The sequence below is a fragment of the Phallusia mammillata genome, chromosome 4 (assembly GCF_965637545.1).
Source record: "Phallusia mammillata chromosome 4, kaPhaMamm4.hap1.1, whole genome shotgun sequence".
Lineage (NCBI taxonomy): Eukaryota > Metazoa > Chordata > Ascidiacea > Phlebobranchia > Ascidiidae > Phallusia > Phallusia mammillata.
In genome coordinates, this window is record NC_137255.1 from 21,454,298 (window position 1) to 21,473,668 (window position 19,371).

Sequence of the window (19,371 nt, forward strand, 5' to 3'; positions counted from 1 at the left end):
GTAGCTATATGGCAAACCTTCCCGACTGCTATACACCGTACTTTTAATTGTTGCATCATAGACGCCGAATGCAATTTTTAGGTAGAGCAACTACCAAGACGTACTAATTCATTTCAAATATTTAAGATTGACACGGCCTAACATTCATTAAATAATTCATTTTAGTTACGAATCACGGAAACATTCATCTGCGACAATGGAAGTACGGTACCATACAATGTCAAGCCTGTTTTCGCCATTTTGTCATATCGTCAGGGACCCCCTGTGCAGTCTTTGCGGACCCCCAGGGGTCCGCGGACCCCACTTTGGGAAACCCTGGATTAGACCGTTATTACTTACTGTTAGTTTGTAGTCTTAGGGCATATAAATTCAAAAGCTGTATATTTATTGTGTTGTAACTTCCTTTCGTGTCAATAGTTTTTCTCGCAATTTCAGTCACTCCCAATCACAACATGTTGGTATAGTTTTGACATGATTATAACAACTTATATTGGGCATGTTCAAAAGTTTATGCAATTTTCTTATTTCCAGGTGGTAACACAGTTTTAATTTACTAAATTGTATCTGGTGCTGTTTCTGTGATGCAAATCAGTAGCAGCATCACCAGTGAAAATGATGATGGCACGGGACTTTACAAACGTCGCTGGTTTTTCCTAGTTATTCTCGCGCAAATCCAACTACTTACCGGCACGTCGTTCGCCCTGTTTGGTCAAATCAACAACTTTTTTGTGTTATACTTTGACGTTACCTACACTCAAGTGGACTGGTTAACTATTGCATATTATGCCGGACCATTGTTTTCCACTCTTCCATTTGTCTTTCTGACGTTCAAGCGCTTGGTCGGCTTCAGACTAATCTCAGTTTTCGCAGCAGCCGCAAACGCAATTGGGTTTACCTTGTTTGCATTATCCATGATTGACCAACATCTATTTGCTGTCAGTATATTGGGACAGTTTGTGAATGGCATCGCGAACCAGGTTATCACAGTTACGCAACCCATATTTGCCGCTACTTGGTTTCCAGAGCATCAAGTGGGCACGGCTATTGGTGTTAATCTTGCTGGATACTTTATTGGATACATCATTGGTCTGATTGTTCCTTCCCATATTATGACCCTTAAGTTTGGTAACACCACACAGCCGGGTGGACATAGTGTAATAAACAAAAACAAGTTTGTATTGATAATTTTCTATACTAGTTGTGCTGTGATATCTGTCATCTCCGCAATTGCTTTGGGAATCTTTTCCACGGATCTTCCACCAAAGCCACTGACTCTGGCCCAGCGGCGAAAGAGAAATTCTGCCAAATCCATCCCCGAATGGAGAGAGTGTTGGCACCAAATAAAAACTATTTTTTTCCAACAAAGCATTTATGTTCTCAATGCTTATCTTAAGTATAGCCGTAATGCTAATTATATCTAGCATGATCTTATCTTTTATATCAAGCACCGCAATAGTTTTAGGTGTATATTTTGCACAATATCGAATATTGTATGGTGGGAACGCAGTGCTTGGATTTTTTACCCAGATTGCAGTTGTCGTGTTGTTCGATATTTCAACGCAAACAACTTTTCCCATCGACGAGACTTTTGTAAGCATTTGGTTAGCGGGCCTTGCTCTCCCTACGGGAATTTTTTACGGCGAAATTGGTCGAGTTCTTTTCAACTCTGTTGGTGGTTTAAGTGTTGTAATATTTCAAAGCATTGTATTTTTGTTGGGTGTAATTCTTGCGTGCTTTGCATCCCCTCAAAACCTTCGCATTGCGGCTTCATCGAGTTGTGAGTTTGACATTAGGATTGCGGAAAGTGTTGCTTTATTAGGTGAAGAATCGAACGACCAAAAATAAATATGTTTCTATATTTTGTCATTGAAATATTTTCTCTAGTGATTTCTCCAGCATTTAAATTATACCAGTGGTTCCCAACCTGGAGTTCGCGGACCGCCAAGGGGTCCGTGAGATGGTTTCAGGGGGTCCGTGGAGGCAAACAATTGTAGTAGCATTAACAACAGTACAATATTTTTAAGTTCCCAAACCGTTTTTACAATCCTGCATCTGAGTGCAAACTGTTTATCAAACCCTTGGATCAGGAAAACTTGTAATTGTTACGTCCATTGTGACATAACAACACACATTAACAATAGAACGTATTGTGCTTTGTTTCAAGTATTGTACACCTGAAAATTTATCTCTTCGTTGCATAGGCTGGTACAGTACAGAACTTTATTGAGATTGAAGGACTGTAAAGGTTGACTAAAGGTCTGCCCGTAAAATCGAAAGTATAATAACGTATAATGCAGGAAACAAAAAAACATAACAAGACTAAATTGTGTTGGGGGTCCGCGGATCTATAAAATTTATAAAAGGGATCCGTGACTACAAAAAGGTTGGAACCACTGAATTATACATTCATTGATTTTTATCGTTATCTGACAGTTGTGTCGTCGACAAGGACCGGGCCGCGGCCTGGCGCCGGTCTTAAAGGAGGTGGTTACTGGCCGTATACTTTTCCGGTTAAATGCCCAGGAACATGTTTGTTGCAGTCTTTGTGTCAAGGCCCTTCGATCCCTTATTTAGTTGTTATTGCTAAGACAAATATTTCAGCACTTTGTTTACGTCATTTTATTTAGTATATCATCCATACTATTATAAGTCAGTTCGGTATGAACCTTAAATTTGAACAAAACGAGCTTAAATCAGACTTTACTTTCAGCTACGTTTATGTTTTAATTTTGTGTCGTAGTTTCAAAAGCATGTACGATTGGTAGCATATGTGTATGTAAGCTTGCTAGTTATAGTTTACAACAAGAACAGAGTTATAAGCGGATCTTGGCCCTAATAGTATATTCTACGTTGGTGTCGTAATTCTGCGCTAATGAATTTTATTTTCGGCATCAACTAATTGCGATTTAAAAAAAAAAAACGTCCCGGAAAGGTTTGAGGAGTGTACTTTAGGGCCAAGATCCGCTTACAGCAATGTGCTTGTTGTAAACTACAACTAGCAAGCTTACATGTGCTCTGACTGGTATAATCTGACTTTTAATCAGTCCTAACAATACTATTACCTTTTTCCCACGTAACGATATTACTAAAAAATCCGTATGACAGGAAGAGGAGATGCAACGGAAAAGACCAGGCTTGACAACAAAAGGCAAATAAGTCACGACAGGGTGTTACAGTTTTTGAAAGTTATAATAATGCTGTTTGGTTTTGTACGTTTTATACGTTTTTTTGTTTATGTCAGATCTGAAATAGTGTATCTAGTGATTGAGATCTGTACGAATACCAAAACATTTAGTATGATAACAAAAACGAATGAAAGGCCATGTTTAACTAATTAACGTTTGTTTTGTATCAGATCAGTATTAATAATCGTATTTTGTTCTAAAAGTTATCTAGCATTGTTATGATGTTATCAAGCAGGAACATCAACAGTAATTTTGATGATGAGACGAGACTTTACAAACGTCGTTGGTTCTTCCTTGTTCTGCTTTCACTGACTCTGCTGCATTCCGGTAGCTCGATGGCCATGTTTGGCCAAATCAATAACTTTTTTGTGGCCTATTTCCATGTAACATACAAACAGGTGGATTGGATGACTATCATCTATTTTGCAGCTCCGATTCTTTCAATAATTCCACTTTCTTTGCTGTCATTTGGACGTCTGGTCGGCTTCAAGTTTATCGCTGTTTTTGCAGCAGCCACGAATGCATTTGGTTTTGCATTGTTTGCGGTTTCTATGATAGACCGACATTTGTTTGCTATAAGTATATTCGGACAGTTGGTGAATGGAATTGCTAACCACGTCGGTAACATCGCACTACCTACATTTGCCGCTACTTGGTTTCCAGAGAACCAAATGGGCACGGCTATTGGAGTTAATCTTGCTGGATACTATATTGGTGAAACAATTGGTCTGATAGTACCATCCCATACCATGACCCTAAAGTTTGGTAACACCACGCATTCCCGTGGAGATATTGAGCTAAACAACAACAGACACGCATTAATCGTATTCTACAGCGTTTGTGCGGTGGTATCTGTTATTTCTGCAATTCTTTTGGGAATATTAGCCACAGATCTTCCTCCAAAACCGCCGACCCTGTCTCAGCTACTCAAGCGGAATTCTGTGAAAGTCAGACCCGAGTGGCGAGAGTATTGGAACCAGTTGAAAGTTATTTTTTCCAATAAAAGCTTTGTTTCGGCGATTCTGATTTTTAGTATCACCGGAATGTTACCCACGGTTGAATTCACTATGATGTCGCAGATTATTCGGCATTTTAAAATAAAAAATCCCATCATTCCAAATGCTGACATCATGGGCGTCTATGTTATGTGTTTCTTTGCAGGTGGTTGCGTTTTGGGAACATTGTTAGGTGCGAAATTGGTAAATTTGTACAAAAAATACGACAGACTAATGATATTTAGTATGTTTTTATCTTTTCTATCGAGCATCGCAATATTGTTGGGTGTATACTTTGCTCAATACCATGTATTGTATGCTGGCAACGCATTGCTTGGAATATTTACTCAAATTGCACTAGTAATTATGTTTGACATCTCAATGCAGACAACTTTTCCTGTGGACGAAACATTTGTGGCCATTTGGTTAAGTGGATTAGCTTGTCCGACTGCAATATTTTACGGCGAAATCGGTCGAGTTCTTTTCAACACTCTGGGTGGTTTGGCTGTTGTCACTTTTCAAAGCATTGTATTTTTGTTTGGACTTGTCCTGGCGTGTTTTGTATCGCCACGAAACAGCCGTATTGAGGCTTCATCTAATGTCAAACTATGCACTGGAGGCACAGAAATTACTTCTTTGTTGTGTGACCGAAGTCATGAGCCGAAATAAGTTTGTTACTTCTATTCGTATTTTGTTTCATCTTTATACACCAGCAAAGTTTTTTTGGTTGCTTTTTTGGGTGTAATTGAATGATCGCTTATCATTTGCCATGTAAGTGCTTCTGCTCTTTAGCTAACATATGCTGGGAGCTTTACGACTGTCGAAGAATTGTCTGCTTTTGGAACAGTCACATCCTTGTCTCTAAATTGGCGGAAACGCGGTTGTGGGAGATCCAATAGAAAGATTGTCGACATTTGCAGGAGTCAATCTAGAACAGGGGTGTACAACCCTTTTGATAATCACAGCCGCATCATGAGGCGCATGTTTTGCCAACTACCGCCAGTGTCTCCAGGTTGATTGTTTTGAAATTGCAGATTGAAACCAAACATATCACCAATGCCTTTTTCCATAAACATATCTGAATTGTCGATCACTCTTTACCGTTTATGTGACATCACCAACTATGTGACCATGTTTGTGTTGCCTACCAAGTTTGCAATGTTTGTGCACAATAAGCCAAATATCTGAGAAATATTTCTAGTTGGCCTGTAACGCATATTTCTAGGCTAAACTCATTTGGACCTAGGTGTTTAAAAGACAAATATCTAAAAACAGAGTAAAAATTAATGTGAACCACCGCAATTGTATCATGCATTATACACTATAGCAGGGGTGGCCAACTTGTTAGTCGTTGAGATCGACAAAAAATTTCTTAATCGTACGCGATCGACTGTTCTGTAGTATTTTAGGCTGCCACTGACACAAAGCAATAACTCACATTTTCTGCATGCAATTTGATAAACAGTTACCCCATATATGTAGTTATGAGTTTTATTGTCAACAAAACGTCTCATATATACATATTTGTCGTCAAAAAAGTCAGTGGAATGTTTGCGTCATCATTTCGTTCACTAACGTTTCATAGTCAGGGGTGTATCCCGTCAAAGACAGCTTAAGGCAATCGCGTAAGTGGTTGTCAGTGAGCATAGCACGGTGTTTTGTTTTGATTACATGAATAAAAACGCAGATTCATATAAATAAGTGGAACCAAAACAGTAATGAATATACTCCGCACATTTTTTAACATTGGTGTATTTTACGTCTACAACCTGCCAGAAATCATTTTCGCCCGACCGAGCCCTGAGGAATACGTCAGCTTTTATCGCCAACATTTCCATTTCAATTGCCGCTCTATCCAATTCAAACACTTCACTGATTTGGTTATTTACTTGCAATCAGGTCGTTCCTGGTCGATCAGAATGGGTGTTGTTTCAATATGGTCACTTGCTGTTTTGGCAATGTCAATGCGTCCGTACACTGGTGAAAACAGCCTGGTGAGCATCAGGGCGACAAGCGTCATTGCGCTTTGAAATGCGACAACAGCCAAGGCGCCACAAGACTTGAAAAGAGCTCGGCCTATACCAGCAAACACAATTCCAGTGGGTAAAGTTACCCCAATCAGCCAAACACTTACAATCGTCTCATCGACGGGGTAGGTGTGTTGAGTGGAGAGGTCATACAATGAGATCAGGGTAGTTTGTCCGATCAAGCCCATCGAAAAGTTTCCAACAAACAGCAGAGGAAGTTGTGCAAAGTAAACTCCCAGTGTAAGAATTCCAGATGACAGTACCACCGCAAATGTGCTAACACTGGCCAGTCGGTCATATCTTTACATTGGTCAACCAATTTGCCTCCGATCAAGCACCCGAACACGTTTCCGACCGAGTAACTACACATGACGTAAGCGCCGACGACGTCATACTGTAGCGAAAGTTTTTCTGAAATCGCAATTTGTTTGACGATTTGTGACATCATGGTAAACTCGACTGTTGGGCACAGAAACACGATTGCGAAAACCAGAAGAACCACAATAAATGTTCGGTTTGTAAAAATCTTTTTTGTCTGCGACCAAAACTTTTTACAGCTAGTGTTTGTTGGAATGCTATAACTTTTCAGTGCTTGTGCAACTGTCGGAGGTTTGGGGGGAAGATCGGTTGCGAAAATTACCAGCATGATACCCACAATTGCGGCGATTGCTGCGCAAACACCATAAAACCATATTAACATGTACTTGTGCTTTGTTATCGATAGATATTCTTTTCCTTTCATTGAAAAGTTTCCCGTTCCAAGTTGTAGCAAATGAGATGGCACAAGCAGGCCTACGACGTTACCAACATGCAGTCCCATTGTATTCAGGCCCATTGCTGTTCCCACTTCGTTTTCTGGAAACCACAAAGCAGCAAACACTGGGGGTATTGTAGTGATAAGTTGCCCTGCAAAACCGTTGAGAGTTTGGCCAACGACGCTAATAGCAAAAAGCGACTTGTTCACCATAGAAACTGCAACACATGCATATCCCATTGCACAAGATATTGCACAAACTACTGCAAGCAACTTAAAGGCAAGAAGTTTTCTATAAAACAGCAATGCCAACGGCAGCGTGACAAAAACCGGTGAGACGAAAAAAGCGACAGTCATCCAGTCCACTTGAATAAATGTGATGTTAAAGTAAGCGACAAAAAAGTTGTTGATCTGCCCGAACGCTGCAAAAGCCACGCCTAACAACATTTGCAACAGCGTCAGTGCCGCAAGAAACAACCAGCGTCTTCCATACAGATAGGTGTCTTCACTTGTACAGATATTCATTTTACTCGGTTGCTTTCTGTCCAAACTTTCAATCTGTATAAAACTAAGCAAAATAAAAAGCACACCTTATGCAATTAAGGTGGAGTTTGCCCAAACTCGCAGCTTGTTATCCTTGGAATTGCTATTGTCGTATTAAAAGCGTAATAGCATTACTAAAACAGTCTGCTTGTCAGGAAAGGGATGCAGAGGAAGAGACCAATATTGAACTTAAAATGCAAATGAGTCGCAACTGATTGTTGCTGTTTTTCGAAAGTTAAAGTAATAATGTTTGAATGTGTACTTTTTGTTCACGAACCTTCAAAGTACTATAAACTATAAAGAATAACCGGATAAGTAAAATTTAACTGGTATCAAGGGCAGGCTATATCTAGTATATTGGTATCAAGTTGTTTGGTTTGTAACTAATTAGCCAAAGTCAAAAGATAATTTTGTGTGAGTAGTAACTTTTTGTCCATAAAATGTAACATGAATGAGGTGTTTCGCGAATTAACTGTTACTGTTTGAATTTGTTGCAACGGAAAGTTTTGGTTGTTTTTTGATAGCTGCGTTATGAAATGTGTGTTTTATGTTCGTTTAACAAACCAGCTGTTTAGTTTGCTTAATTGCTAAAAAGTTATTTAGACGTTGATTTCGTTTGCAGCAGTAATAAGGTCAGTACTAATGCTAGAAAACTTTACTGGGTTTGAAAATCTAGTTGGTTTTTGTACCACATTCTAAACAAGTGTAAAACCACCGTGTTGGGCGTTATTTAAAGCAGGGGTCGGCAACCTTTTTTTGCACTGCGGACCGTTTTTGAAACTGAAATTTTTATCGCGGACCGGCCTCTAAAAAACTATATTTAACAATATACATGCTTAAATTATGTTATCATCCCCGGGAAGCACAGGGAAAATGTTTCAAAACATTTAACCTGTAAACTATACTACCCGGCAACGAAATTCTCGCCGACCGGCATCGGACGGCGGACCAGCGGTTGCCGACCACACACTTAAGGAACTGGCAAGCCCATCAACGAATCACCAATATTTTGTCAAACATATAAAATGCTTGCTAAAACGAAAAATTGGCGTATAGTTAAGAAATGTTTGTTTGTAAACTTTATTCACGACCCAATGCGTCAGGCAGTACGCCTGTTTGCGACCTTGGATCAAGATTTAAGCGGTCGTGAACATGTCAACTAATACATGATATAGGCCTACTTGCGGTCGTCCACAATAATTCTTCTCTATTGTTAATTCGCTTTTTATTCAGCTAGGTTTAAACGTGTTTTAGCCTGAAAATGTGCACTACAATCCAACTAGAAATACTTGTCAGACCTTTAGCTCACTGTGTACAAACAATGCAAACTTGGCAAGCAACACAAACGTAGCCATATGGATGGTGATGTCTTATAAACGGTAAAGAGTGATCGACAAATCAGCTATATCTATGGATAAAGGCATTGATGATATGTTATGTTTCAATTTGTAATTTAAAAACAATCAACCTGGAGACACTGGCGGAAGTTGGTAAAACATGCGCCTGCTGATGCGACTGTCATTAGCCCAAAAGGTTGTGCACCCCTGTTTTAGGTTGACGCTTACAAATGTCCACAATCTTTCTATTGGATCTCCCACAACCGCGCTTCCGCCAATTTTATACAACAATGTGACAGTTTCAAACCAGACAATTCTTCGACAGTTGTAAAGCTCTCAGCATATGTTGGATAAAGAGCAGAAGCTCTGTGTTACATGGCAAATCAAAAGCGTTCATTTAATTACATCTAAAAAAGGAAAACAAACTTTCCTGACGTAAAAAAAACTAAAACAAAATAGAAATAAATTAATAAATTATTAATAATAAATTAATAAATTTATTTCGGCTCACGACTACGGTCACACAACAAAGAATGGATTTCGTCGCCTTTAGTGCATAATTCGCCTTTTAATGAAGCCTCAATACGACTGTTTCGTGGCGATACAAAACACGCCAGAACAAGTCCAAACAAAAATACAATGCTTTGAAAAGTGACAACAGCCAATCCACCCAGAGTGTTGAAAAGAACTCGACCAATTTCGCCGTAAAATATTGCAGTCGGACAAGCTAATCCACTTAACCAAATGGCCACAAATGTTTCGTCCACAGGAAAAGTTGTCTGCATTGAGATGTCAAACATAATCACCAGTGCAATTTGAGTAAATATTCCAAGCAACGCGTTGCCAGCATACAATACATGATATTGAGCAAAGTATACACCCAACAATATTGCGATGCTCGATAGAAAAGATAAAAACATACTAAATATCATTAGTCTGTCGTATTTTTTGTACAAATTTACCAATTTCGCACCTAACAATGTTCCCAAGACGCAACCACCTGTAAAGAAACACATAACATAGACGCCCATAATATCAGCATTTGGAATGATGGGATTTTTTATGTTTAAAATGTCGAATAATCTGAGACATCATAGTAAATTCAACCATGGGTAACATTCCGTTGATACTAAAAATCAGAATTGCCGAAACAAAAGTTTTATTGGAAAAAATAACTTTCAACTGGTTTCGAAACTCTCGCCACCGGGGTCTGACTTTCATAGAATTCCGCTTTAGCAGCTGTGCAAGAGTCGGTGGTTTTGGAGGAAGATCTGTAGCTAGGATTCCCAAAAGAATTGCAGAAATAACAGATACCACCGCACAAACGCTGTAGAATACGATCAATGCGTGCTTGTTGTTGTTCAGCTCAATATCTCCATGGCAATGCGTATTGTTACCAAACTTTAGGGTCATGGTATGGGATGGTACTATCAGACCAATTATTTCACCAATATAGTATCCAGCAAGATTAACTCCAATAGCCGTGCCCATTTGGTTCTCTGGAAACCAAGTAGCGGCAAATGTAGGTAGTGCGATGGTAACCACATGGTTGGCAATTCCATTCACCAACTGGCCGAATATGCTGACGGCAAACAAATAATGGTCTATCATAGAAACCGCAAACAATATGAAACCAAATGCATTAGCGGCTGCTGCAAATACAGCGATAAACTTGAAGCCGACTAGATGTCCAAATGATAGCAAAGAAAGTGGAATTGCTGAAAGAATCGGAGCTGCATAAAACATGATGGTCATCCAATCTACCTGTGCATATGTTACATGAAAATATGCCACAAAAAAGTTGTTGATTTGGCCAAACAAAGCACCCGAGCTGCCGGAAAGCAGCTGTATTAGTGGAAGCAGAACAAGAAAGAACCAACGACGTTTGTAAAGTCTCGTCTCCTCATCAAAATTACTGTTGATGTTCCTGCTTGATAGCATCATAATATTGCCATCTAACCTTTATAACAAAATACGATAAGTAACTTAATACAGATCTGATACCAAAACATAGATTTAAAGTTAATAAATGAAACATTTCTTTCCTTTCGTTTTTGTTATCACACTAAATGTTTTGGTTTTTTATCAGATCTCAAGCACCAAATACACTATTTTAAATTACGAACAATCTGACATAAACAAAAAGCTATATTATTACCAAACCTTATACTTGATTACAATAAATGATATTTATTCATTTTTCTTTTCTTCGCTAGCTTTGTCTTAAGGTATGTTTGAGGTACGTAAAATATGTACACAACCATACAGTATAATTTTATCTTTCTAAAACTGATACAATCTGTCGCTTCTCTGCTGCTTTTTATTGTCAATCATGCTCTTTTCCGTTGCATCTCTTCTTCCTGTCTTTCAGATTTGTGTTAGTAACGTTTTTACGTGGAAAAAGGTATAGTAGTATTGCCAGGAATGATTAAAAGGCAGATTATACCAGTCAGAGTGCTTGCATATGTTAGCTTGCTAATTGTAGTTTGCAACAAGCACACAGTTCTAAGCGGATCTTGGTCCTAAAGTAGGCTACATTCCTGAAGTCCCGAATAGGTTTGGCCGAAAATTTTTGGGACTTTGTTTACAAAAATGCGTCTCGGAAAGGTATCAGGAATGAACTATTACGGCCAAGATCCGCTTACAACCTGTGCTTGCTACAACTAGGAAGCTTACATATGCTTTTGAAACTACAACACAGAATTAAAACATAAACGTAGCTAAGGGTGAAACAAGCCCTATTTAAGTTAGTTTTTTTTTAAAAGCTTAAGGTTCATACCGAACCGACTAACAATAGTATGGATGATATATCAACTGCAGAGGGTACGGCATTCTATCGTCTGTTTAGAGAACGGATTGTTCACAGCCATGACATCAAACTCAAATGAAATGACGTAAACAAAGTCAAAAAAACCTTCCGGGGAGCTTTTTGTAAAAAAAAGTCCCCATTGGTTTAGGCCCGAAAGCAAGATTCACCAGCGTAACATTACGACATCACCATAGCCGGGTATAAAGCAAGCCCGATATAAGCTCGTTTTGTTCAAAAGATTCATACCGAACCGACTTGCGATAATATCATAGTAGATAATATATCTACTGCAAGGAACACGGCTTTCTACCGTCTGGTTAGTAACACATTGTTCACACCCATGACGTTAAATTCAAATGAAATGACGTATACTTTTAAAACAATTGCGTGGGAAATAAAATGAGTCAAGTGCGCTTTTCTTTTACGTAATAACGTCATCATTTACAATGAATACATAACTTACAGATTTATTTGGAACGGAATTCATAACGGAAATGCTGCTCAATATGACCAAAAAAAACTGACTCATAAACTGACAACTTTGTTGTCTCACTGCAAAGTTTTTGTGTGCTTAAGTATTTGTATGGTATCCCCGGCTCCACCAGCCGGTGAGACCCACTTTATTTTGGTGCACAATTAGACAAGCATACGTGTCGACAATTGGATACAAGTAAAATTTCACTTTTCAGGCTATTATTTTTAGTTTTAAGGAACTTTGTAGGTCCGTGAAAAAAGTACATAGTCAAACAGTATCAGTTTAACTTTCGAAAAACAGCAGAAATCAGTTGCGACTTTTTTGCATTGTATTGCGAAGCCTAGTCTTTTCCTCTCTGCGTCTTTCCTGCCATGCAGATTTTTTTAACATTATTACGTTATGTGTTAAAACGCTAACAGTAATAGTAATACCAAGGATAACAAGCTGTGAGGTTGGTCAAACTCCACCTTAATTGCATAAGGTGCTAAAATTGGTGCTTTTTCATTTCTCTTAGTTTTATACAGAGTAAAAGCTTTTGACAGAAAACCAACCGGGTAAAACGAAAAGCTGTACAAGTGAAGACACCCATCTTTATGGAAGACGCTGGTTGTTTCTTGCTGCACCGGCGCTGTTGTAAATGTTGTTAGGCGTGGCTTTTGCAGCGTTCGGGCAGATCAACAACTTTTTCGTCGCTTACTTTCAAATCACATTTATTGAAGTGTATTGCATACATTGACTGATTTCCGCTATTGTGGGTATCATGCTGGTAATTTTCGCAACTGATCTTCCTACCAAACCTCGTTTTCCCACTGGAATTGTGTTTGCTGATATCGGCCGAGCTCTTTTCAAGTCTTTTAGTGGCTTTGCTGTTCTCGCATTTTAAAGCACAAAGATGGTAGCCCTGACGGACGCATTGCCATTGCTTCAACTGCAAGTTGAAGTGACTATATGGAAACAACTTCAATTCTGATCGATCAGGAACGACCCGATTGGGAGTAAATGTCCAGAATTTCATCAACTTTGTTTAGCATTACCTGACCTCACTTGTTTGTATTTAAATGTTCGCATATTCCATTGTTCTGTAGCTGCTATTCTACCATTTGTCATACTGCGTAAGAGCATGTTTTATACTTTGTAAACGGTTAACGTCAACAACTATGGCGTTCTCTCGTTATGCTTGCCTTGTGGCATGAAAGCATATTTAATTTACCAATAAGTTGTTTTCACCTGTATATATGTAAAAGCATAGAGCCGTGCAGCTTTTCATTATTGTCTCTATGCAGCTTGTTTTCACCTACTTTGGTAATTTCAGCATAAAGATGACTAACTTTATTATTATTGTATTTTTCGACAATCAGGCGGCAGTCCGAGAACTGAAAATTGCCCTTTGTCGTTCACGGGATTCGAACCCAGGATACTCCCGGGACTAACTTTACTTGCATGGACCACTGTTGGTAGTATAATAGGCTATCGTTGGGTGTGACAAAAATTTGGATCATATCGAAATACATGAATAGACTGATTTCAGCATAAAGAGGACTAACTTTACTTGCATGGACCACTGTTGGTAGTATAATAGGCTATCGTTGGGTGTGACAAAAATTTGGATCACGAGAATCACAATGTTATAGCAAATAGAGCAAGATATGTGAAGTAATACGCAAGTCAAAGAACTTATTCAATTCAACCATATACTAATAGCGCATGCTGTAAACAGGAAACTGCTGCTACACCATTACCATGGCTAAAGTTGTTGGTGTTAACCTGGTCCTTTACGCTTCCAAATCTACTTCCTATAGTTTCTTGTACGTTTAAGTAACATTTTAAAAGTACCGATACAGTTGCATAGCCTGATTAAATGCAGGATACCTACGCCTATCAATCGTGTGACCAATTCAAACGTCCCGGAATATACTTCAAATTATACATCCTGTTTCGACAGAAGTGGTCTATTGTGCTCTCACATGTATATGGGTCGAGGCGCAGCGGCAATATGGACAATTAGGACAAGTTTCTTGGCCAGCTTCGTAAGTTTATTGGATCATTTGTGCTTAAACTTCTGATTTACCGGCTGTATATTTGAGACTAAATATTTAGCAGGACGTGGGTCATTAAAACTGTTTGTTTATGAAATGAACCACACGGCTTCATTATTCACAGAAAGATTGTGGATATACAGTAGTGTCAAACATTCTTTCAACAGAGAGGCCTGCTGGAATCAATACACTGCATATGAGCTACAAAAACGGTTTAGGCAGTGCTGTTATAGTATACATACGGTCATAGAGGGAGGTAACTGTTTGTTATGTCTCCGATTTTCTTGTGATTGTATGACGTTGTTTGACGTGTAGCCTACGTCATGTTTCTTTGAAAGGAGGCCTTGCAAAACTGACTTGGAGCTATATGTTGTTGTTGTTAACTTTAAAATGATGGAATACAGAGAAGACAGTACAGAAACTTTGACAAGGTACAAAAGACGATGGATTTTTCTGGTGTTTTTCACATTGCTTCAGTGTTTTCCTGGGATCTCGTTTTCCATGTTTGGCCAGATAAGCAGCTTCTTTGTTTCCTACTTTAACGTAACCTATACACAGGTGGACTGGTTAACTGTGGCCATCAACGTGGCACCGATATTCTTGACATTGCCATTGTCTTGGACTATCTTTCGTAACATGTTAGGATTTCGAGGCATCGCTGTCATTTGTGCGTCTACCAGCGTAATAGCATTTGCTTGTTTTGCTATTTCCATGACCGACGGGTCTTTGTTTGCTCTGAGCGTGATCGGTCAAACAGTTGGTGGAATTTCTGGACAACTGGTGATGACGATCCCACCGACATTCGCTGCTTTGTGGTTCCCTGAAAATGAAGTTGGAACAGCTATTGGTGTCACTTCAATGGGCACGTACATTGGTAACTTTATAGGCTTGTTGGTTCCTACTTATTCGTTAGTCCATGGCAATGCAAATTCCACTTCTATGCGTTGGAAAGAACAGGACAAATATGCATTGATTTGGATCTATAGCACGTGTGTTTTTGTGGCAGCTGGTCTGGGCTTGTTTATTTGCATTTTTGTGACAAATTTTCCACCGAAACCACCAACTATTGCACAGAAGAACAAACGATGCTCCGAAGAGTTTGCTAAAAACCGAACTTCAACTAAATTTTGGTTGCAAATAAGATTTCTTTTGACCAACAGAACATTTCTTTGCGGGACGTTGGTTTTTGCCATTGTCTTTCAAACACCCATTGTGGAAACCACTATGATGTCACAAATAGTTCGAGAATTTTCTAACAGAAGCCATTTGACTTTGAAACCTTCTATTGTTGGTTCATTTACAATGTGTTTCAATTCATTGGGAAATGCTGTTGGTGCCGTAATTGCAGGTAAACTAGTCGACAAACTGAAACATTACGATACCCTGAGCATAGTTGGCACTTTTCTGTGTTTCTTATCCACACTAATCATTTTATTGGGATCCGTTTTTGCTGTTTACCAGTTGCTTTACGTTGGGAATGCTTTGCTGGGAGTTTTCGCCCAGATCTCTTTGGTAACTATTTACGATATGACAACACAACACACTTATCCTGTTGATGAAACGTTTGTCAGCATATGGTTGATAGGCATCGCAGTTCCTTTTGGGCTTTTCTATGGCCCAATTGGTCGTTTAATATTTAAATCCTTTGGTGGAACTGGAGTCCTTTTATTTCAAAGTGGAAGTTTTGCTGTTGGTGCTGCGTTGTGCTTTTTATTTTCACCTGAATATGGGCGATTGGATGTCGAAGAATCTTCGGAATCGGATCAAAATGAAAATACTCGGGTCTTAGAAAGACAAGCTCTAGTTCAACATGGTAACGTGGAATAAAGACCCTGTCCCATGCAACTCTTAAACGTCGTACGTTTAGGTTCGATGATGACGATGTTTGTGTGAACTTCTGCATTGAAGTAGTTCCAACCAAATTAAAATTACGCCAAGATTCAAATGACATTGCATTTCTGCGTTCACAGAGTTGGCTTTAAATATCGTGCACGTGTATTTAAATTTGTTGACACCGCGATTATAACAGCAATGTTATTTTTGCGTAAAATGCACTTTCAGCATTTGATCACGGAAGATTGTTTTCAACACCAGACATATTGACGTGTGTATTAATTGTTTGAACGTTGAAGGAGATTGCCTTTGCCATAGTTTCCGTTTATTGTTATATACATCTCCAAATTACGCAACATGTTCGCAACATCGTTTGCTAACGAAATAAAAGAAACATATCCTTCATAGCAAGCATGATTGATAAGGTATTGACAACGTGTGTCTTCTCTACCTTGGATTGAGTGCTTTCGTATCAACATGCAAATATTGTAGTAATTCAAATTTTAGATGATGTTCTTGTTCTCACACATCACACACAAAAAATGTTTTTACATGTAGTGAAAACTTTTATTGTATTTATAAAATGCAAAGTTAAGGATGTTCCGAAGAAATAACTGTGATGTATTTCCCTAAAAGTGCATAAAGAGGGTAAACATATAAAACAATCGCAAAAAGACCTGAAACAAAGTATAACATTAAAAATATAAACCCTGTCTAATGTTTGTTGTCGTTGCTTAAACAGAGTTTTTAGTTTACCTAAACAAGAGTTTGATTTTGGTTTAACCAGAAACAGTTAAGTAATCAAATTAGTTTGTGTGTAACTTTGTATTTCATTTTGTTTGAAAAATGGAGCTTACTCATACGATTCCAAAAATTCGTTATGTGTGTAGACTATAGACTCGTAACTTTATGCTTTACGAACATAAAAAAACATGTGACTTAGCAACATCGATCACTGATAATAATCATTTATTTTCGCGTGTGTCATTGATCAATTTTGCCGATTCTGCCACTTCGTCTACTTCACTGAGATTTGGATTCTCAAGAACGTCGAAGCGTCCGTATACGGGCGAAAAAAAGAAAGTCAGAATCAGAGCCATCAAAAAACTTACATTCTGAAATACCACAACCGCTATGCCGCCGAGCGAATTAAATATTACTCGGGAGATTTCGCCAAAAAATATTCCGAATGGTGCCAAGACCCCGATCAGCCAAACACTAACCACCGTCTCATCAATGGGATACGTCTGCTGGGTTGATATGTCGTACACAACCACCATGGTAATTTGCCCAAACAAGCCTAACAGAAAATTTCCGGCGTACAGCATGATGTACTGCGCAAAGACGACCCCTAGTGTTACAATTACAGCGGCTAGAAACGACGCCAGGCTGCTGGCTATCGACAGACGGTCGTACCGCTTGTACTTGTCGACCAATTTGCCTCCAATCAACGTCCCAACCACGTTTCCAACTGAGTAGAAACACATGACGTACACACCTATGACGTCATGCTTCAGGGAGAGCCCCTTCGCCTCCGCGAACTGTTGAATAATTTGTGACATCATTGTGAATTCGCCGGTGGTGCCTTGGAAAATTAATCCAAATACCAAAGTGCCCAAAATGAAAGTGCGGTTTGTGAAGATTGTTTTTGTCTGGGACCAGAACGCAGGACAGTTGAGATCTGAAGGAGTCTGATTTCTTTTAAGTTTTTGGGCCACAGTAGGGGGTTTAGGTGGTAGATCTGTTCCGAAAATTGCAAGGACAACGCCAACAGATGTTGCTATTGCGATGCAAACGCAGTAGATCCAAATCAAAGTGTATTTATTTTTTACCATCCAGTATCGCTTGTCCGCAGAAGTCAAGTTGTTCATTCTTAGCTTCATAAGGTGCGATGGCACAATAAGACCTACAAGGTTACCGATGTACAAACCCATCGAAATAATCCCAATTGCTGTTCCTACTTCGTTTTCAGGGAACCACAAGGTTGCGTACACTGGTGGAATTGCAGTAATAATTTGTGCTGCAAAGCCGTTGATTGTTTGTCCGATGACGCCGATTCCAAAAAGTGACGAACCGGCCAAAGAAATCGCAATACAAGAAAACCCCACTGCTACTGATATTGCGCAAATAATGGCAAGAACTTTCAACCCCATAACTTGTTTAAACAGCAGCCAAGCTAAAGGTAAAGTGGTAAATATGGGTGCAATGTTAAAAGCTATTGTCATCCAGTCCACTTGGGCGTAGCCGACACTGAAGTAAGCGACAAAAAAGTTGCTGATCTGGCCAAAAGCAGAATACGATATCCCACATAGTATTTGTAACAGCGTCAGAATGCCCAAGAACAGCCATCGTCTTTTGTATAACTGTGTGTCCGTTTCTTTGTTGGTGATATTGTTCAACATGTTGCCTTGTTATATTCGTCCTAATTTTTTGCCCAAATGCTGCATAACAATGTACTTAAAATAAGGCTAAAAAGAATAAGTTTTTGTTACTGCTTAGTTTAGGTGTGTTGTGCTTGTGAACAAAAATTCTCTCTCAGGTACCTTTGGCTAAACAATTTCTAACTTGCGTAGTGTTTTGCATTAGATGAGACATAACTTCCCGCCAACCGTAGTCCAGCTGTTATGATCTCAACTACATGCTGGATCGGACCTTGCCAAACATGGCGCACTAGTTAATTGTATACAAGTTTTTACCCAAGGAACGCCAATCCGCCACTAAGGAGTTGCTGCTCTTTTTCATTGTTTGTGCGGCCATATGTATCGTGGCTCTGCTGAAGTTTTGCGAACAAAGATTTACCCTTTAATCCGTTTGATTGTTTGCAGCTGCAGTCGTATTATAATCGTTTTGCTCTTCCGTTTCTAAACAAACGGTTTTCACACAATGGTGGCGGGTTACGTAATGCCAAACTTATATATAAGTTATGTTGCTAAAGTTCCACGCAGTTTGCTGACGTTTTCATTACTAATTTCAAACGCCGTTTACTGAACTCAAATACTTGTTTATCTTTGGTAGCATGCAATTAATACATTTGCTCCGTACATACAGCAGCAGGACCCCTAAACCACATGCACACCCGTGTACACGGATATTGTCCATTTATTTATTACAAGTTACAACGGATGTATGTGAAGGGTGCAAATGATCGATAACATTTTATGCTGTGGAAACAATGATCGATTCGTTGTCTAATAGTAATACAGGTCAACAACTGGTTCGACTATACCTGCGGTGTACAAACCAGAGGAGAAAGTTCAATTCCTTAATTACCAATGCAATAATACTCCAAAGTTAGGATCTTATTCTAATCATCGATTTGTGTGTGTGTGGTTCCTTCTGGCGCTTGAAAATACACAAAAGGGTTTCCTTCGGTGGTT

General features: G+C 39.1%; 4 protein-coding genes across 4 annotated transcripts; 3 read left to right on the forward strand and 1 right to left on the reverse strand.

Annotated features, from left to right (window-relative positions):
- The first annotated feature begins 581 nt into the window (after positions 1 to 581).
- On the forward strand, positions 582 to 1,421 carry LOC145223613 (choline/ethanolamine transporter flvcr2a-like). The gene has a single exon (XM_080090012.1). It carries the CDS (start codon positions 582 to 584, stop codon positions 1,419 to 1,421), a length of 840 nt encoding a protein of 279 aa, XP_079946138.1.
- Positions 1,422 to 3,406: 1,985 nt separating this feature from the next.
- LOC145223614 (choline/ethanolamine transporter flvcr2a-like) lies at positions 3,407 to 4,849 on the forward strand. Its single transcript, XM_080090013.1, has 2 exons — positions 3,407 to 4,132; positions 4,568 to 4,849. Exons 1-2 carry the CDS (start codon positions 3,407 to 3,409, stop codon positions 4,847 to 4,849), a joined length of 1,008 nt encoding a protein of 335 aa, XP_079946139.1.
- Positions 4,850 to 14,125: 9,276 nt separating this feature from the next.
- Positions 14,126 to 16,521, forward strand: LOC145223956 (putative MFS-type transporter C09D4.1). Its single transcript, XM_080090371.1, has one exon. The coding sequence runs from the start codon at positions 14,552 to 14,554 to the stop codon at positions 15,986 to 15,988; it is 1,437 nt and encodes a 478-aa protein (XP_079946497.1). The 5' UTR covers positions 14,126 to 14,551; the 3' UTR covers positions 15,989 to 16,521.
- Positions 16,522 to 16,959: 438 nt separating this feature from the next.
- Positions 16,960 to 18,396, reverse strand: LOC145223615 (putative MFS-type transporter C09D4.1). The gene has a single exon (XM_080090015.1). The coding sequence runs from the start codon at positions 18,394 to 18,396 to the stop codon at positions 16,960 to 16,962; it is 1,437 nt and encodes a 478-aa protein (XP_079946141.1).
- Between the last annotated feature and the right edge of the window lie 975 nt (positions 18,397 to 19,371).

Excerpts from the sequence above, each read along its gene's own strand:
- LOC145223614 (XM_080090013.1), top strand. The coding sequence starts at position 3,407 with ATGTTATCAAGCAGGAACATCAACAGTAATTTTGATGATGAGACGAGA. Across the intron at positions 4,133-4,567 it reads TCAAGCGGAATTCTGTGAAA|ACAACTTTTCCTGTGGACGA; the intron begins GTCAGACCCGAG and ends ATCTCAATGCAG.
- LOC145223956 (XM_080090371.1), top strand. The coding sequence starts at position 14,552 with ATGATGGAATACAGAGAAGACAGTACAGAAACTTTGACAAGGTACAAA.
- LOC145223613 (XM_080090012.1), top strand. The coding sequence starts at position 582 with ATGCAAATCAGTAGCAGCATCACCAGTGAAAATGATGATGGCACGGGA.
- LOC145223615 (XM_080090015.1), bottom strand. The coding sequence starts at position 18,396 with ATGTTGAACAATATCACCAACAAAGAAACGGACACACAGTTATACAAA.